The 18,023-nt window shown below is 33.6% G+C and overlaps 2 protein-coding genes across 6 annotated transcripts; one reads left to right on the top strand and one right to left on the bottom strand.

Moving 5' to 3' along the window:
• Positions 1 to 1,550: 1,550 nt before the first annotated feature.
• On the bottom strand, positions 1,551 to 10,395 carry LOC141717448 (uncharacterized). Of its 5 annotated transcripts, none has more exons than XM_074519517.1 (22): positions 10,304 to 10,395; positions 9,734 to 9,974; positions 8,009 to 8,263; positions 7,550 to 7,674; positions 7,337 to 7,381; positions 7,158 to 7,239; positions 6,951 to 7,019; positions 6,679 to 6,849; positions 6,489 to 6,554; positions 5,852 to 5,920; positions 5,615 to 5,755; positions 5,464 to 5,531; positions 5,120 to 5,335; positions 4,536 to 4,618; positions 4,318 to 4,409; positions 4,180 to 4,227; positions 3,537 to 3,659; positions 3,415 to 3,463; positions 3,288 to 3,346; positions 2,640 to 2,701; positions 2,507 to 2,558; positions 1,551 to 1,669 (listed from the first exon to the last, which is right to left on the bottom strand). In XM_074519517.1, the coding sequence occupies exons 2-22, from the start codon at positions 9,890 to 9,892 to the stop codon at positions 1,616 to 1,618; spliced, it is 2,088 nt and encodes a 695-aa protein (XP_074375618.1). In that variant the 5' UTR covers positions 9,893 to 9,974; positions 10,304 to 10,395; the 3' UTR covers positions 1,551 to 1,615. The 5 variants fall into 5 exon arrangements, with proteins under 5 accessions (XP_074375618.1, XP_074375616.1, XP_074375615.1 ...); XM_074519515.1 differs by lacking the exon at positions 10,304 to 10,395 and adding an exon at positions 10,060 to 10,176 and having other exon boundaries at positions 1,556 to 1,669; positions 4,536 to 4,642; XM_074519514.1 differs by having other exon boundaries at positions 1,557 to 1,669; positions 4,536 to 4,642.
• Positions 10,396 to 12,367: 1,972 nt separating this feature from the next.
• On the top strand, positions 12,368 to 16,315 carry LOC141717449 (ubiquitin receptor RAD23b-like). Its single transcript, XM_074519519.1, has 12 exons — positions 12,368 to 12,522; positions 13,417 to 13,578; positions 13,684 to 13,722; positions 13,813 to 13,886; positions 14,142 to 14,316; positions 14,421 to 14,537; positions 14,620 to 14,685; positions 14,951 to 14,998; positions 15,079 to 15,188; positions 15,407 to 15,485; positions 15,651 to 15,769; positions 15,971 to 16,315. The coding sequence occupies exons 1-11, from the start codon at positions 12,457 to 12,459 to the stop codon at positions 15,765 to 15,767; spliced, it is 1,053 nt and encodes a 350-aa protein (XP_074375620.1). The 5' UTR covers positions 12,368 to 12,456; the 3' UTR covers positions 15,768 to 15,769; positions 15,971 to 16,315.
• The last annotated feature ends 1,708 nt before the right edge of the window (positions 16,316 to 18,023 follow it).

Here is an 18,023-nt window from a genome sequence, read left to right on the forward strand (position 1 = left end):
TTTCTGAATGGGTGTTTTTTTGATGGATGTTTTGTGGATGACTTTGTGATGTTGGTTTATGTTTTTGATGAATGTTTTTGGATGACTTTGTGATTAACTGATATTCTGGATTTGTTAGATAACTATTGCAACTGGACATCCTGGTTTATGGATGGGTTGTCTTTTGTTTTAAGGGTTTATTGATTGAGACTGTTTCTTTTATGCATATTGATCTCATGTCTCATTCAGTCTTTAGTTGTCTCATTCTCATATTGATTGCACATATCATAAACTGCAAAATATTCTGTTGTATCTAACTCTGTTTTACAGGCCTTAAGTGTTTTTGATAGGGGGAGCATTTATGCTTTCTTTGTCATCATCATAAAAGGGGGAGAATGTTAATCTACGAGTTTATGATGATATTCAGATTGCAACATATCAGACAGCAGTTTAGAGTCTAGAGTTTGCAGTTTGTTCAGAAGTTTCAGCAGAGGCTATTTCTCAGGATTAAGTTTGTTAGGGTTTTGTGTTAATCTTGTTTATCTGGATAAACCTTATCTCAAACAAACTCACCACCTTATCTTATAAATCAAGTTTAAATCTCTCAAGCCTTATCTATTTACTTGATTTATCATTTTCAAACGTACTAACAGATTAGTTTCAAAGATTCATTCAAAATATTTTCAAACAAACTTATCTTCCAATCTTATCTTGTGTTTGAAAATAAATCTGTTAGAACTTTGCTTATAAATACAACTCTTCATTTCAGATTTGTAGCTAACACTTTCACGAGAATCTTTCATCATCTGAAATCATTTTCTTGTTTCATACCCGAGATATTCATATCCAGAAAAACAAGAAACCTAGTTTGAGTTGTAATCAATTTGTTTATTCTTATACTTGTGTATTCATATCAACTTTGTGCCGGGTTGTGGCAAGCTTGATTTCAAAGTATAGCAAGGTAGCTAGAAGGCTAAGGAATAGCAGTGGGCTAGGTAGCAAGGTAGCTTGGGAAAGGGTTTCTTTCAGGTGCTATATTTGTAATCAAGGAAAAGATTGTAAGTTCTTTTATTAAAGTTGATATAATACATTCTCTATGCTAGTTGGCATGGGGACTTGGATGTAGGCCATAGACTAAGTGTAGGGGCCGAACCAAGTGAAAACTTCTGGTGTTTTTTTCTTTTCAGTTTTCAGCATTCTGCATTTTATTTCTGTTATTTATTTTCTGCAGTGTAATTGAGACTGTCTCATACCCTGTCTCATTTGTAAAGGGACTGTCCCATTTGCCTTGACAGTTAGAATATTATTTTATCTATCGAGCCATCGAATTTCAATATTTACATGTTAAGTTGTTGTGATAAGTATTTTTAGTGATAATGTTTCAACATTTAGATTAGTCATATCTTAAAAGTGTCCATAAAATATCTTCTTAAAGTTCAAATCAATGATGCGAGAATATGACAAAGACTAAGGTGGTGCACATTCATGATCACTAAATTCGACCAATGAAAATTCGACCCGTATGTATTAATCTCTCAATAGGTAATGTCGTAAACATCTTCTAAAAACATAAAAGATCATGAAAATGGATAATTCGAAACGCAGAAGTAATGTCCCTCCAATATTGTGTGATTGATTAGTGTAGATGCGCAAATTCCAGAGACACGTGGTCGTCGCGGCAAACTGCCAACTAACCATGGAGAAAATAGTGGTATGCAAATATATATGAACGGCTTAATGGAAATGATAATAAAATGAAAATCCAAAAATTATGATAGATTTGATTTATATATTTTTATTTCACACTATTAAATTATTAATTCAAATATTATCAATTAAGTTTAAGATTACGATTTTGTTTACTGATCACATTAGTCATTAACAAAACACCTCTAAACACTTGATCACTACAATAATCTTTGGAGCGACGAATGTTTAAAAATAGAATAGCCTAAAATCTAATAAAATCTTGGAAACAGGAAAAGTGTTACAAATGAAATTGAATAAATCTGTAAGTTAGAGGAGAGGTTAGTGAAGCATAGCAGCTTCTTAATCGAGGAATATATTTTAAAAAAATTGAGAAAAAACAAAAATTACAAAGAACAGTCAAATATGCAGTACCTACGACAAACTTAAATTAAATGGACAATTTTTAATGATCTCTTTCAACTTAACTACTTTCTGAGGTATCAATGGCCATTGTTCAAAGTTCCCTTCACAGCATCCTCCTTAAAAATTTGATATGTGAATGAAAAACAGTTACTTTGACTACCATTTACAAATAAAATTTGGCTACTTCACTAAATTATCAACTACTGTAATTAAAAAAAAAAACTACAATCAAGAATGCGCAAATCTCTAAAATTAAAATTATCTCTTCGTCATTATATTTTTTCTTCAGTTTTTATACCAATCAAATCTGCGTTGCAGGAATCATACCTGAGAAGTGAGAGCACATACAAATTAGATATCAAGTCAAAGTTTCGAAAAATAGTACAGTATACTTGTTTAATGATTAAATGTAAACCTGGGCATTTTCTGTTCTATGCTTCTTAAGCTCTTCTTGGGCACAAATGAGCCTATAGAAACACAGAAATGGTTGTGTAATTTAACTTCTGAACAACGGAAATATTAACAGGATGTCACACACACATATTTACCTCCATTGCAGATCAGTTACTTCACTAAGCAACTCCTTTTCCCTATCATGAGCCACTTCCAGCTGCAAACAGAGTTAACAAATTATAAGCAAACATTCCGAAAAAAAAAAAATTATAAGCAAACATCAAGATTGCCGTTACAAATTTATTGATGATCAAAATATACAGTCATTCAGATTGTCTTTCCAAAAGAGGTTGATAAGATTAGCTTTGTTACACATATTTAAAGGTTCGGCTAGTTCGGCCAATTTAGAGGTAAAAAAACGGAACCAAAAACAATTACAGTAGTTTTCAATATTTTAAACCATTACCAAACCAAATCACATATAAACAGTAAAAAAACAGTTTCGATGGTTTGGATCGGTCAGTTCGAAGAACTAAATCATAACAAATTAATAGAAAAAAACAAGTAAGACATTCTTGAATTACATTTTAACCTAACCCCGCACTCTGTGTAACTATGTGATGGCAGGCCCTAAACATAGGTGCTAGCATTAGCTTGTAGATATAGTACAATTACTCAACTTTTCATTCTTTATCCGGATATTAGTAATGTAACCGTAAGAAAAAGGAAGAAAACACTGGGAAGAGAAATGTGGTAAATGTAAAACTGAAATAGCAAATTAGGCAAGCATCAATTTTACATACCGAAGATTTATCTGTCCCGGTTGCACATGTCGAGGTTCCACCGTCTACTCCATGAACAGCTAAAAGCAATAAAAAACAATATGAAATGTAATTACAAGCATGGTCACACACTAGTAGATGTCCAAACCTGAAGAGTCACCATCAGAGAGCTGCTTCATTAGACTGAGAATGCCCTCCTGCAAAGAAGATGAAAGAAACTTTGAATTTTATCAAAAAGAGTTTACGGGAACATATGTAGTTGACGCGTACCCTTTGAAGGATATTTGTTTGCAAAACAGACTGCAGCGCTGGAAAGAGTGAATGCCCCAGATGGTTCAGTGATGTTGCATTTGATGGTGATGGTAGACAAATGCTTGGGTGCTGAGAAATCACCTACACGGTATCATAGATTCTATGCAATGAGCAAAGTGAGAATATATAAATAGATGCTAGCCCTCATTCTATATCATAACCAATATTTAAATCTTTATGATTATTGCATCCTATGTTGCATCATTACGAGCAATTAATAGTTTTTATTACACTAATATGGTATAGTAGATCAGGATTCGACTACCTAATGATTGGGTGGGCAACCAGGCTTATTGATAGAAACAAGCAGAACGAATGTTGCATTAAAATATTGAAGTTAACATTCAATTTCAAATGGGTTTTGTAAGACTCATTAACAAGCCAACAAAAATACCCCCTCTAAATTTGCATTTGTGTAATTGTTCATCATAACTTCAAAGGATATAAAATCAAACTAAACATATCCAGTGCACCTCGGTGAACATTTTTGTGCAATAGAAATAATGTATCATCAGATTGCAGCACAGAAATTAGACTATTAGAGTATTTCACATTTACCTCGTTTATAATCACAACATAAGTTTTTGACACTAATACTAACCTGCATGCTGATACTCTTTTGCAAAGCAGGTGATGGAGCAGCCGAAACCTATTAGAAATTCATAAAATACTATAACCTATTTTTTAAGATATTATAAATTTTCCAGAAAATATAGGTAGAATGTAACTATGTAAGTACCTTTTCGACATCAACATTTTCAGAAGTAACCTTGAATCGTCCTCTTTGTTGAACAACTGGTTTACCCTTCTCATCTTGCTCTTCACTACTTCCTAAAATAAACATAGAACTCCAGTTCAATTGTTTCATAATATTACCTCTTCAGGGAATAACATATATTTATTTTAATTTGCATTAAAACATTTCTCTGAAGCCAACAAATAAAGACTATTGCTCACCTGATGTTTTGGAAGCTTTAGAAACACTTTCACATGATGAATCGTCAGTGAAAACAGGAGGTCCATTCATATTCGATAAGCTCCTAAAAAGGCTTTTCGTCTTGTCACTAAATACCAGATTAATTACTATCAATAGATTATATCAATAAAGAAAGTAAAACAGTAGAAAATGGAAGCATGGTAGTGAATTATAACATTTCTAAGTGACGCCAACAGTAGCAAAGAACATATTATTCAAAGTGAAAGACTGTATAATAAGTGAGAAAATAAGATCATAACACTTCCAATCATAATGGTCTAGAATAATTTTCACATTTACCCAAGGCAAAAGCGACAATTTTACCTACAAATTATGTATTTATCACAACTCTGAATGTGGCTTGAGATAAGAAAATAAATGAAATATCGTTCATTTATGGCCCGAATTATAGGGCAATTCTAAGATTCCCTTTAGATTAAAATGATTTAATAGGCCAACGACAAGTCAATAATGCCAATACAGTGGTACTGTTTAGTATGTTCTTACAGTAGAACAGTTGAGATATGTTTCCACCAGCTGTCCTCATATTCATGAATTAGCATACCTGTCAACTTTTCTAGCTGAAAGAACTATCTCTGGAACCGCAATGCTTCCAGAAAAACTTCCCTTCCTTGAATGGGAAATTTTTTCTGACTCGGGTTTTCCAGCCAAACTGCTCTCAGTGAGATTGTCATTGCTGGGAGAATTATTTTCAGATACAGGCAGTCCCTGGTATTCACTTACCAGGATTGTCTCATTATCGGATTTCTCACTATTATTTCTGGAACAAAAACAAGGCAACTCAATAAAAATACTCTTGCAATCGGGTTTTTAATTGATAAATGTAAGACAGTGTGGAGTAACAGCACATCTCAGAAATCATAAAACATCAGCAATAGAACAACATACATGATGGTTCCTGTTGAGTCGACTGGTGAAGAAGCAGGAATTGGATTTTGAATCAGGTTGTTATCTTCCTGTGAAGCATAGCATTATTAGACAAAATAATCTTAATCATACTTATATGCCACCAGAGACCAACAATAGAGTATCAACATACTGATTCTACAGCTTCAGAAGATAGGCTCAAAGAAGAATGCTGATAACGAAGTTGCTTTTCTTGCTCTTGCATATCGGGCCCAGGAAGGGCATTTGAGCTTTCTCCTACTTCTTTATCAGGTATAATGTCCTCATCAGGGATCTAATAAAGTGTAAAACATTTGCTTTCTTATAAATATAATTATGTAATATAACACATAAAAGAAAATGAGCAGAAGATATGTACAAATTGCTATACCAAGGAAGCTTGAGCCTTCACATCCTCCAAGTTAAAATCCCACCCACTTATCCCTCGTTTATATTCATTCTGCAGAGGTTTATAATTTTGAAAAACACTTAATTATTGGTAGCACAAATAATGAAATAATAAACTTCTGGCAAACTCGATCCATGATCCAGCTTAAATATTCCATGACACCCAAGTAAACATGTCACCACTAGATGATGAGTAGACTGCAAACAGGTTTTTAAAGATACTTACCTAAATAAATCTTAGGAGAGTATGACACTATTATCAACGAAAAAGATTTTTTACCCTATTTCTTGGCAATTTCTATGCCAAAAATATTGCATTGTGAAAGCATACTTCGATTGAATGATCTCTCACGTGATTTTTTATGTGCTTAATAGCACACACTGACATTTTATGATTAACAGGGATAACAATAAAAAAAATTGTCAACAGATGCTATTAACAATCAGATATAGCTTTCTATACATTAAATTTCCTGATAAGATATGTTAGTCAAGGGTAAACATACATAACTAGTAGTATAACAAAAGAAATGCATTTTATTCCAGAGAGAGGCAAAAATATGTTAGCTAATTTAGTGACACTTTTTATTGGATTAAGTTCTCAAGGAAAAAGTTTGAACCTGTGATATTTCCTCCTTTTGTCCATCTGGAATTTTTTTCTGTGCAAGCATATCTTCTTCCTTTCTCTGTGAATAGTAACGATTTTCGTTAATTGTGTTAAAAAAAGACCCTCAATTGCAAATCAAAGATCTTCAAACATCATGACAGCTTATCAGTTCATCCGATCATCCCAGCAAAATGTAGACCAACCTTAAGCTGCTGAATACGATCCCCCAGTGCTGGCAGCCCTTCCAAGAGTTTTCGTGCTATATAATCATGTGATCTAGCTTGCTTGAAAAAAGCATGCTTTAACAATTTTTTTGCAGAAGGCCGTTTTGTAGGATCTTTGACCAGGCAACTAGCAATCATTTGCTTGAAAGACTGATGAGAAAGGATTAGAACAAAAGCAAAATTAGAGAGACATTATCATTATTAGCATTATAGTTCATAAATATATATAATAATCCTATATGTCTATATACCTTGGAGAACTTCCTGTCCCTTTCATAATCAAGGCCAGGTGGCGCATTTTGCAAGGTCATTAGCAAAACCTAACATATGAACTTCTATTTTTAAATTATGTATAATTTTGGAACATCATACTCTATCATAATCAGACAAGATAAGCATATATATATATATATATCCACACACACACAAGTGCGCACGCACATCGAAATTAAAAGTACCTTCATTGGTGGATACTTTGAAAAAGGAGCATGGCCATGAGCAAGCTCCAAAGCAGTTATACCAAAAGACCAGATATCGGCCCTAAATGATTGTCAAACATAATTGTCAAACATAAAGCTTAAGTACTAAAGAACCCATATTGAATAAGATAGTGAAGAGCTGGAACCAAGATACGGACTTAAAGTCATATCCGTGCACTTGCTCCATAACCTCAGGTGCCATCCTAGAAGTCAAAATATCCTCCAGTTAGAACATATGCTATGTTTTTATCATTTGTTGACCCAACTCTTATAAAATCTTTAACATTAATGCTAAGCTTAATATAATAATCACCAACTTAGGCTAGAAAAAAAATGGAATCAACAATAGCATAAAACAGAGAACACCATACCAGCAAGGAGTCCCCACAAAGGTATTCCTTGTACGTTGCCTATCACCCGAATCAAATAAGCAGGCAGATACCCCAAAATCCCCCAACTTAATTGCACCACGAGTGTCGATGAGCACATTTCCAGCCTTTGATAAACATAGGAAAAATAAGTGTCATATTAATTTTGACTAGTGAATAAGAAGCAGAACCGTTACTTTTCCATTTCGAAGTTTACATTAAAATTTTTGAAGAACTGGAACATGTACAAGACAGTTTAATAAACCAACCGCGAAAATCACTGATTATGTACTTAAATTTTAAACTGTAGTGTTTAAGTCATGTGAACTGTTCTCCGTTTTAGAGAAATGTTTATATATCAATAAAGCAAATTAGAGAGCCAATGCATATCTCAACAAAACTCTGCTTCGAAAACTATATTTTCAGCACATAATAACTATGCTTGACGAACATAGTACTTACTTTGACATCTCGGTGGATATGGCCATGATGATGTAGATACTCTAGAGCTTTAAGTACCTCGCGCATTATTGTAGCAATGACAACCTCCTGAAATCCCTCTGGATATGCAGCCTTCAATATGTGAAGACAAGAGCCACCAGCCATATATGGCATGATGACCCATAAATTATGATCACTGACGAAAGAGCAGTGTGACTTGAGAACATTAGGATGGTCTACCAGGTTCATTATTTGAGCTTCACGCGATACGCTGTTCTGAGAACAAAAACCAACAAAAAATGAACTGTATATTACATATAATCAGCAGTCGCATAACAGCAATCATCTCCTACTCATAAAGCCATCATAGTTATCATAAAGTCACTTTCAACCACCAATTGTAATTTAAAAATTCCCAGTTGCTCTAGAATTACTAGAGCACATGTATGCTGTTCTTTTTCTGCGCAATTTGTTTCAGCCCTAATTTGAGCAAAAAAATAAAAACCAAACCCGATGCATCATCATTAACATGCTTAATATTCAATCACGGAATGTAATTCATCAGACAGCATATTCAAGCTTTGTACATTTTTCCCTTTACTTGAGCCCAACAAACACTGCATCCAACAAGGTTTGATCCTTGATGATGATGAGTGCATAAATAACAGTTATGTACACACATTGGAAGTTCGGCTTGGTTACTTATGCTTACATTAGAGTTTCATTCTGAGTGATCATCCTCGAGATGCAAATTTTCCATATAGTTGACAAATTATTAAAAGCCTTTTGATTTTGCTATGGTCTTTTTTTTGCCAAATGAGGGACTCTCGCACAGTCAAATACCTCCATGTAGCAAAGAACTTAACAGCTAAGTCTGATTGTCTGATATGAAACTTTCCAGAACAATCCAATTGGTACTCTACAAACATCCGTAAACTTGTCCAAACAACATAAAATTCATAAAGGAGCAAGCACTAGTACAAATACAAGTATGTACAGACTGTGCTAGCTATCTTAGTTTGCCTCTAGTAACCATATATCCATCATATCAAGGAGAAAGCAAAGAGAAAAACTTGGGACTTGCAATTTAGTTCTAATAATTCGATAGTTAAAAAATTCAGTTATTAGTACATTCTAAGTGATCATCCTCAAGATGCAAATTTGCCATTATAGTTGACAAATGATTATCAGCCTTTCTAGTTTTCTGATTCTGTGAGATTTTTTTCTCATGTAACAAAGAACTTAACATCCTAGTCTTATTTCTGATAGGAAACTTTCCGTAACAAACCAATTGGTATTCTACAAACATCCGTAAACTTGTACAAATAACATATATAATTCCTCAAGGAGCATACACTGGTACCAACACAAGTATGTAAAGACTACAGACTGTGCTATCTTAGTTAATCTCAAATAACCTTAAATCTATCATATCCGAAGAAAAAAACACTCTGGACTCCCAAGTTTAGTTCTACTTATTTTACTGTTGAGGGATCACCTCGGCTACATTTCAAAAGTTACTATAGATACGAACAACTTACTAGCACAAAATAAGATCGCGAATGCAATTAACATTTTTCTCTGGTCATTGTTATCGGAGCACAATTTTCACGTACAATCAAATATTTTTCAGGTCAATGTTATCAGAGCACACTTTTTACATATGATCAAAATCAAATTTGCACATACGTAAACATAATATAGAGTAAAATGTATCCATAAAACAGGAGAGTAACAATAAATTACCAGATCACAGTTATCTCGCTCGAAATCAAGAATTTTCACGGCAACAACCTCATTAAGAGGAATACAGAGAGCTCGAAAAACCGAAGCGCTCACACCTTGCCCTATCTCTTCATACAGAGTGTAATTCTGTGGTCCGATTGGAAATTTCTTCTTCTCCATAAGTCCAATCTTATATATATTAGTTATGAGGTATAATTATCGAATGCAGCTCACAGGAGCCTTACAATTTCGATTTAGATTTCTGCAAAAAATGATTAAAAAGCTGATTAAATTAAAGTAATAATCGGGAAGATTTAGTACGCGTAAGGGAGATTAATATCACTCACGAGAATCTGCTAATTGAAGCAATCAGTAAATATTATATTTTCCACGTATGGAGATTAATATAATTATGATTTAATAGAAGGAGAGAGAGAGAGAGAGAGAGAGAGAGAGAGAGCGAGAGAGAGAGAGAGGAGAGAGAGAGAGAGAGAGAGAGAGAGAGAGAGAGAGAGCGAGAGCGAGAGCGAGAGAGAGAGAGAGAGAGAGAGAGAGAGAGAGATGAGAGAGAGAGAGAGAGAGAGAACACACACACTCCGTGAAGAGAAGCGAGGGTATCGGATCGCCGCTGGAACAAAAAGGAGACGTTGATATGCAGGAATCCCGCCAATCAATATTATGAGAATCAGAGTTGAAATATACTACTTGTACAGTTGTACTAATACGATTCTGTTGGGCCTGCCCTGGATGGGCCTGCTTTGCTATCAACTAAATATATGCTTTGCCTTTACGCTTTACAGTTCACTTGATAAAATAATCCAGAAGTCCAGAACCACTTGACCATCAATCCAAAGGATTTTGTTTCTATTTTAGAGTTCGATCTTCAAAATGTGTCAAATTATACCAGAAACCCGTTTGGCTTGGAAATAAATAGAATGCGATATTGTATATAATTTGGATAAGATATATTAAATAAGAAGGTAACGAAGGTTAAAAGGAGGAAGAGAGTAGAGAGACTCTAATTATTTCTCGTAAGATGATGTGAATTTTAAACTTGAATGTAGAAGCAATCGATGGCTCTGATATAATTTTGACTAACCAGCTCATTTAAAACTTGTGAGAGCAAGATTCCACTAAAATCATATGATATCATACTCATCTAAAATCATGTTAAAGGAAGATCCTAATAAGATTATATAATTAACAGGTTTGATATTACATGATCATTTTTTGTTGCGGTAAAGATTTTGTGCACAACTGAAACACCAACAATATCACTTCATGAAGGGTTGCATTGGCTTCTATCTATGACCTACCAACAGTGGAGGTTGAATCAGATTCTGTTCTTTCAATTGAAGTAATAAATGCTCTGATCATAATAAATTACTCCCTCTGTCCCTCCCATTTGTTTACACTTTCTTTTTTTGGATGTCCCATCCAATTGTTTACATTTCAAAACTTTCCAAAAATAGTAAGGTTTTTATAATTTTTAAAATAACTACATCCACTACTTCTCTCCATTATACCCACTTTATACATATAATATTAATCGGTCCCACTACTTTACTCACTTTTTTAACTTTCCTCCACTATTTTATCATTTTTTCTTAAACTCCGCGCCCCACCCAAATGTAAACATTTGGGAACCGAAAACATGTCGTACATCACTACCATTTATAACAATTTTTCATTTTCTTTTGTGAAAAGGCAAGCAAACAAATATAAAACAAATATAATTAGTTCACAATCAATTTTTTTTACCACCTTGTGAAAGGCTACATTGAATTATATATAAGACATATATACGGTATTGATTAAATAGATTCTTTTATTTCAATTTAAGTAATAAATCTTTTGATCATAAACAGTTAAAAGTTGATAATGTACCGAAAACATGTCACGATCTTGAACAAATTTTTCATTTTTTTTGCTAAAATGCAAGTAAACAAGTTAGTCTACTATGATATCAATCAATTAAATTTATTAAAGTTGGGTTGTGATCCGATAAAATGAATTATTAATTATACTTTATGCACTATCAATTAATCAAATTAAATAAAATGAAATTATGATATGAAAAAATAGGTGGAGTTAAATATTTGATAACTAAAATGAAAATTGAAAATTATATATTCTTTTTTATTTATCTTTAATGATATCATTTTTTATTAAAAAACAAAATTGATATGGTTAAGTAATTGAAAATCATTATAAACATAATTTCATGTGTTCGAAAATAAAAACAGTAAATGATCTCTACATATTTCTTACTATTTTTTGGTACATTCTTTTTACATATATTTTGGAGAAAACAAAGTTTTACATTATTCATAAAAATAAATTAAATGTTTACAAAAATAAAAAGGTACATTCTTTCGTATAATAAGAAGTGGTGTAATGTTTTATATATAAAAATTTAAATTTAACAAATATACCTACAACTAATCAAACATGTAAGTACTATTCTCCTAAATTTAAAATTTAAAAACAAAGATATTTAATATCCCATAAAATAAAATCCAAACCTTCACTTAAATTGATAAACAACTTAAAATGGTAGGCTGTGAGCCATTACTTTTATAAAACAAAAATATTTTTATATGGTACATTTTGATTTTTTTTTCTAACTTTGTAAAAAACTCTAATTTATCAAAATCAAAAGTTTTATTTTAACGTTCATTTCATAGTAAATTAGGGCTTTAAATTCAAAATCGCAGCCTTTCAAAATCATAATTTTCTCAGAAATGAAGCTTACAATCAAGACTTTGAAAGGTAGCCAATTCGAAATTAGGGTTCAATCTACCGATACTGTAAGTCACCTTCTCGAAATTATACACACACACTTATCTTGTGTGTGTGTTTTCTATTTGTAGTGTTACTGATTTCATTTATATGTATACATGCATTTTTATTAATTGGCACTATAATGTATGCTTATTAATTTATTATTTTCGATAAATTAGCACTGTTAGGGTTGGTGTTTTGGAAGCTAATTAGAAGAATTTGGGGATGAATTAGTGTTTAATTGGTTTATGGTGTTCAATGTGTTCAAAGTGTTTGATTAGGTTGATGTGTTAAAAGTGTTTGATTAGGTTGACGAGGCAATGATGTAGTTACGTAGGATGATTTAGTTGGGATTAGTTAAATTTTAGAACATTTACACTGGTTTAGACGAATTAAAAAGGGAAATTTTGTGGAAAGATAATTTAACCTTTAAAATGAATTACATTTAAGGGATTTTATGGGGTATTTGTATATGTTAAACTGATTACTGTTTTTTGGTTTATGGTGTCCAATGCTAAAAGTGTTTGATTAGTTTGACGAGGCAATGATGTAATTATGTAGTATGATTTTGTTGCAATTAGTTAAAATTGATGATATTTACACCGGTTTAGACGAATTAAAGAGGTGAAATGCTGTTAATTTTCTGGAAAGATAATTTACTTACTCACCGATACACTTTCGTGTAGTCTATTAACCTTTAAAATGAAGTAGATTTAAGGGATTTTATGGGGTATTTGTATCTGTTAAACTGGTGCATATGGATGTAGCTTACTAGCTTGCTTCTTTTAGGTCGTTAATAAAGCCTTATCCTGGTTTTGATTTAAGTCCAACTTGATAGTCCTCCTTGGGGGTTTTAATTTTCATCGTTTAGAGATCTGGATGGTTGATTCGGGTATTGACATGTAATTTGCTTGTCGTAGATTATGGCTGTTAAGAAAATTATAGAAGACATACAAGGGAAAGACAATTACCCATGTGGGCAACAAATACTGATTTACAGTGGGAAGGTGTTGAAAGACGAGAGCTCATTAGCCGAGAACGACGTCTCTGAGGATGGGTTTCTTGTTATGATGTTAAGCAAGGTAAGCAACATTTTGGGACATGGATATAATAATATGAAGATTTATGTAATTTTCATAGTTTACTTTATGTATCATAATCTCTGTGTCCACATGCTTTAATGGCAGACTAAAAGTACGAGCTCAAGTAGTATATCATCTACTCAGGTACTTGGTTTTTTATTTTTATTTCTGCTTCATTATGCCACGTTAGATTATGTCATGTCAAGCCTCTGATTTACCTAAATTCATAAACAGCCTGCACCGCCACCACCACCACCACCAGCGCCCATCTCTAATACTAGCCCAGCAACGGAAGGTCCTTCAGCCATGTAAGTAAAACCTTTACTTTGAGGTTTACACATTTGTTAAGTTGGATTTAAAAATTAAATTTATTAACACATGTTGCAAGGCATCAGCTTCTGTCATGCCATGTTTTAGACTTTTAGTTAGTATTTTTAATAGCCTCCCATACCTCTTGGCTAGTTGGCTTCCTATAGTGTTTGTTTTGATGTTTTGGATTGCATAAATGACTAAATGACTTCGTATAAGGGTTTGGATTCATTGTTATTCTTTTTGTACTGCAGTGCTCCTGTTACATATGGCCAAGCTACTTCTAATGTAGTTGCTGACCCTAATTTTGAGCAAACAGTTCAACATATAATGGATATAGGTGGTGGCATGTGGGATAAAGAAACTGTAACCCGTGCACTTCGAGCGGCTTATAACAATCCAGAGAGAGCTGTGGACTATCTGTATTCTGTATGCTTGAGCTATTTTGTTTCTGCTTCAGTTTTGAATTATTGAGTGTGTATGTGTTCTAGCTTATTTATTGTGATCACGAACTTATGAAACCTACTTATCAGGGCATTCCCGAAACAGCTGAAATTGCCTTGTCAGACATTCAAATGCCTTCAGTTACAGCAGGAGCTTCACCAGCCTCGACATCACCTAATATATCTCCATTAGATATGTTCCCTCAGGTTTGAATTATATACTTCTAGCTAGGATTTATTGTTTTGACCAATTTCCGTAGGTTATAATGTTACAAGTGCAATTCATTAGGAAAATCTGTCAGGCGCAACTGGAGGTGGTCTTGGGTCCCTTGATTTCCTTAGGAATAACCAGCAGGTGAGTATTGCTCTATGCTACATTTTAATCGAAAAGGTATTGTTAGCTTCTATTGGTATATAGTCAGAAATTAAAATCGGGTGACTTGACTTTGTTATTACTTGTGAGCTGTGCTATGCTATTTATTCTATAATTTTGGGACTCATTGTCTTTGAACTTCATAGATTCATAATTTTCAAATTGTTTGATGTCTAAGAAAGTTCAGCAAATTTTTGAATTGTATATGTGCGTAGCACGTCTCATGCTTCTTTTTTTTATGCTCCAGTTCCAAGCTCTACGTTCGATGGTACAAACAAACCCCCATATTTTAGAGGTACATGCAGATACCATGATATTTCTCATTTTTTTGAATTTTCTTAGTGGAAGTGGCTGTAAGCTTTGGCTTCTGTACAGCCCATGCTTCAGGAGTTGGGGAAGCAAAATCCTGAAATTTTAAGACTTATTCAGGAAAATCATGCAGAATTTCTTGATTTAGTTAATGAACCCGTCAACGCTTCTGAAGGGTGAGTTTTTCTGAGCCACAAATCTTACAATATGGTCAATTTAATTTAATGACATGTTCACATAGGTTATTTCACTTTAGCACTCGAATTCATCAAGTACATGGAGTCTATTAGCTTTAGCCTTAAGCTTTTTCTTGGAATAATGGCTAAAAGATGTGGTCTTAATCTAGATTTGAGGTTGCATGCTAATCTAGATGAGAGTTTTTTTTTTTCTGCAGGAATTTATTTGATCAGCCTGAGGAGGACACACCCCTTGCAATTAGTGTAACTCCAGCTGAGCAGGAGGCCATTGAACGAGTATGTGTTGAACTGTTACCTAATAAACTCTCTCCCGTCTCTTTATTCATTTCTTCAAATGTTATCAAGCTGAATTCCATTTGCAGCTGGTGACTTTTTTTATTTGTTTATATTTTTTTCCTCTTATTCTCTAACTGTGTGTGTGTGTGTGTGTGATGAATTCAGCTTGAAGCCATGGGGTTTGATAGAGCCCTTGTCATTGAAGCCTTTTTGGCTTGTGAGCGCAATGAGGAATTGGCAATCAACTACCTCTTGGAGCATTCTGGAGATTATGAGGATTAGTGGTAAATTTTGAACTTAAAATTACTGGTCTATGAGTTTGTAAAAGAAAATATCCAGTATTCCGTTTTTAATGCGTAATCAACTGAGCATTGTTCTGTTTTTTGTGTGAGATTTTTTTCCTCTTCCCACTTGACACGTGCCACAGGCAGGAATTTATGCTTCTGGTTTTGCTCAAGTTGAACGATTTTATTGACTTATTGCAGGATGTCAAAGATCTGACTTGGTTGTTTGTAAGCAAAGGCAGTTCTTCAACGATTTGTAGTTTTGCTTTCTATTTCATAATGTAAAATAGTTAAAATAACATGCTCCTTAGCCCGTGCAAGACACATGCCTGCTCAAAACGTACGATTATTGGGATGATGTTGGCTGCAAGATCTCGTAGAATCTTCTGATTGTTACAATGCTAGACTTCATATTCTCTAGTTAGACATTATCATTCGGTCTGTGCATTGTTTGTTGTGCAGAAACCTTACGTGTTTGAGAGGTTTGTAGCACGTCCTGAATATGCATGTGAAATGTGGGCTCTGAAGCTCCAATTTAGTTGGCAATTTAGTAGCAACTTCTCTATTTCACAAAACCTTGGTTTGAGTGATGAGCTTATAACAAGCCATTTTAACATTAAGCAATCAAAAAATGCTGCATTTCTCTTAAATTGTATCTGGGTATCAGTTGCAGTCACCCAAAGGTAGCTGCAAAATTGTAAAGAGGAACATTCAATGGAAATTGCTCCTATAATCATCCCTTGTGTACAATACCATTTTTCATCCGTACTAATTTTTCTGTCATAGCTCCGCCCCTGCATCCCTCAAATATTAGTAATATCCCGTCATTTTCACCGTTTCCTAAGAATCGCAGATATATTAGCATGGTTGGAGACGGTTTGAGATTATTTTTTTACAAAAATATGGTTTATAACCTTACAAATAGGTACATGTTCTAAGAAATTCTCGGGATGAGTAAGGGTCAAACCCAAAATCTGAGATGATAGAGGATAAGTTCTTAACCACTTGAGCATTATGAGTAGAGATTGTCAATTGGGCGGGTTTAAACCACTTAAAATTCTCGGGATGAGTAATGGTCAAACCCAAAATCTGGGATGATAGAGGATAAGTTCTTAACCACTTGAACGTTATGAGTAGAGGTGTTAAGTGTTCATGTTTCGAGTGTCCAACCTGTGATCGGCCGGCCTGAACCGCACGGACCGCCCGAATGGCGATCTCTTATGAGTAGGAATTAGGTAAAAAGGTGAACACACTGCATGGCATGTCTCCTTTGTTTAAGCCGAGACATAAGGAATTACAATAGCCTAACCTTAGTAACTTAAATTTTCAGCCTTCCAAAATTTATTAACTATCCAAATTATTATTTTTTACGAAAATATTCTTCTTCCCTCGTGATCCATCGTTAAACGCCCAGTCCCTTTTCCCTTCACCTGTAAGTCTCCTTCCTTTCTTATTTCTTAATCTTTATTACACATGTTTGATTTTTTTAGGATATATATAATTACGTATTAATGACGTAGTTGTGGTTGAAGCTGGATTTTTGAAAATCTAAGTGCTTATCTTATGATTTAATGATGGTTCATTTTAAGTTTCATTTTAATGATTTAATTAATTAAATGTGTATGAATAATGTATCAGAATCAATAAATGTCAAGGAATTTATAAAAACACCCATATTTTCAAACTTATTTTAAAAAATACAGTCTAAGTTGCATATGAGGTTGTGTGTGACTGTGAGGTTGCAAATGTTGCTTTTTTAGTTGCTTCATGTTGCATATAAGGTTTCAACGTATTTTTGAAACATTTCTGCAATTTGGGTATTTTTGAAAAAACCCCAAAAAAAAGGTTTTACTTTTTACTATTTAAGCTCCAACGTACAAATAATCGAGATTAGGTTATCAGTGACGACAGAGGAGGGGTAAATTTCGAAAGTGGGAGAAATAACAGGGAGATGCAAAATTTGTGATGAATTTTCAGGGTATAAACAAATGTAGGTTTGCAAAGCTAGGATAACTTGAAATGCTTGTAGTTGCATCAAATATTATACCTGGAAATACTTCCCTTTCCGAAAGTATTGAATTAGAAATGAGATGAAAATATGAAATTGCTTACATTAATCTGTTGTTACTCAACTTTTATATGGCAGAATTATCTGCTGGTGAGTTTCCTTCAGCAATGCAGAATAGTTTGGTAACTCCAGTCCAGCTCAGTAGAGTAGCTTACTAGTTACTATGATTACTCTAGGATGTCATTC

This window comes from Apium graveolens, chromosome 4, assembly GCF_009905375.1.
Source record: "Apium graveolens cultivar Ventura chromosome 4, ASM990537v1, whole genome shotgun sequence".
Taxonomy (NCBI): Eukaryota; Viridiplantae; Streptophyta; class Magnoliopsida; order Apiales; family Apiaceae; genus Apium; species Apium graveolens.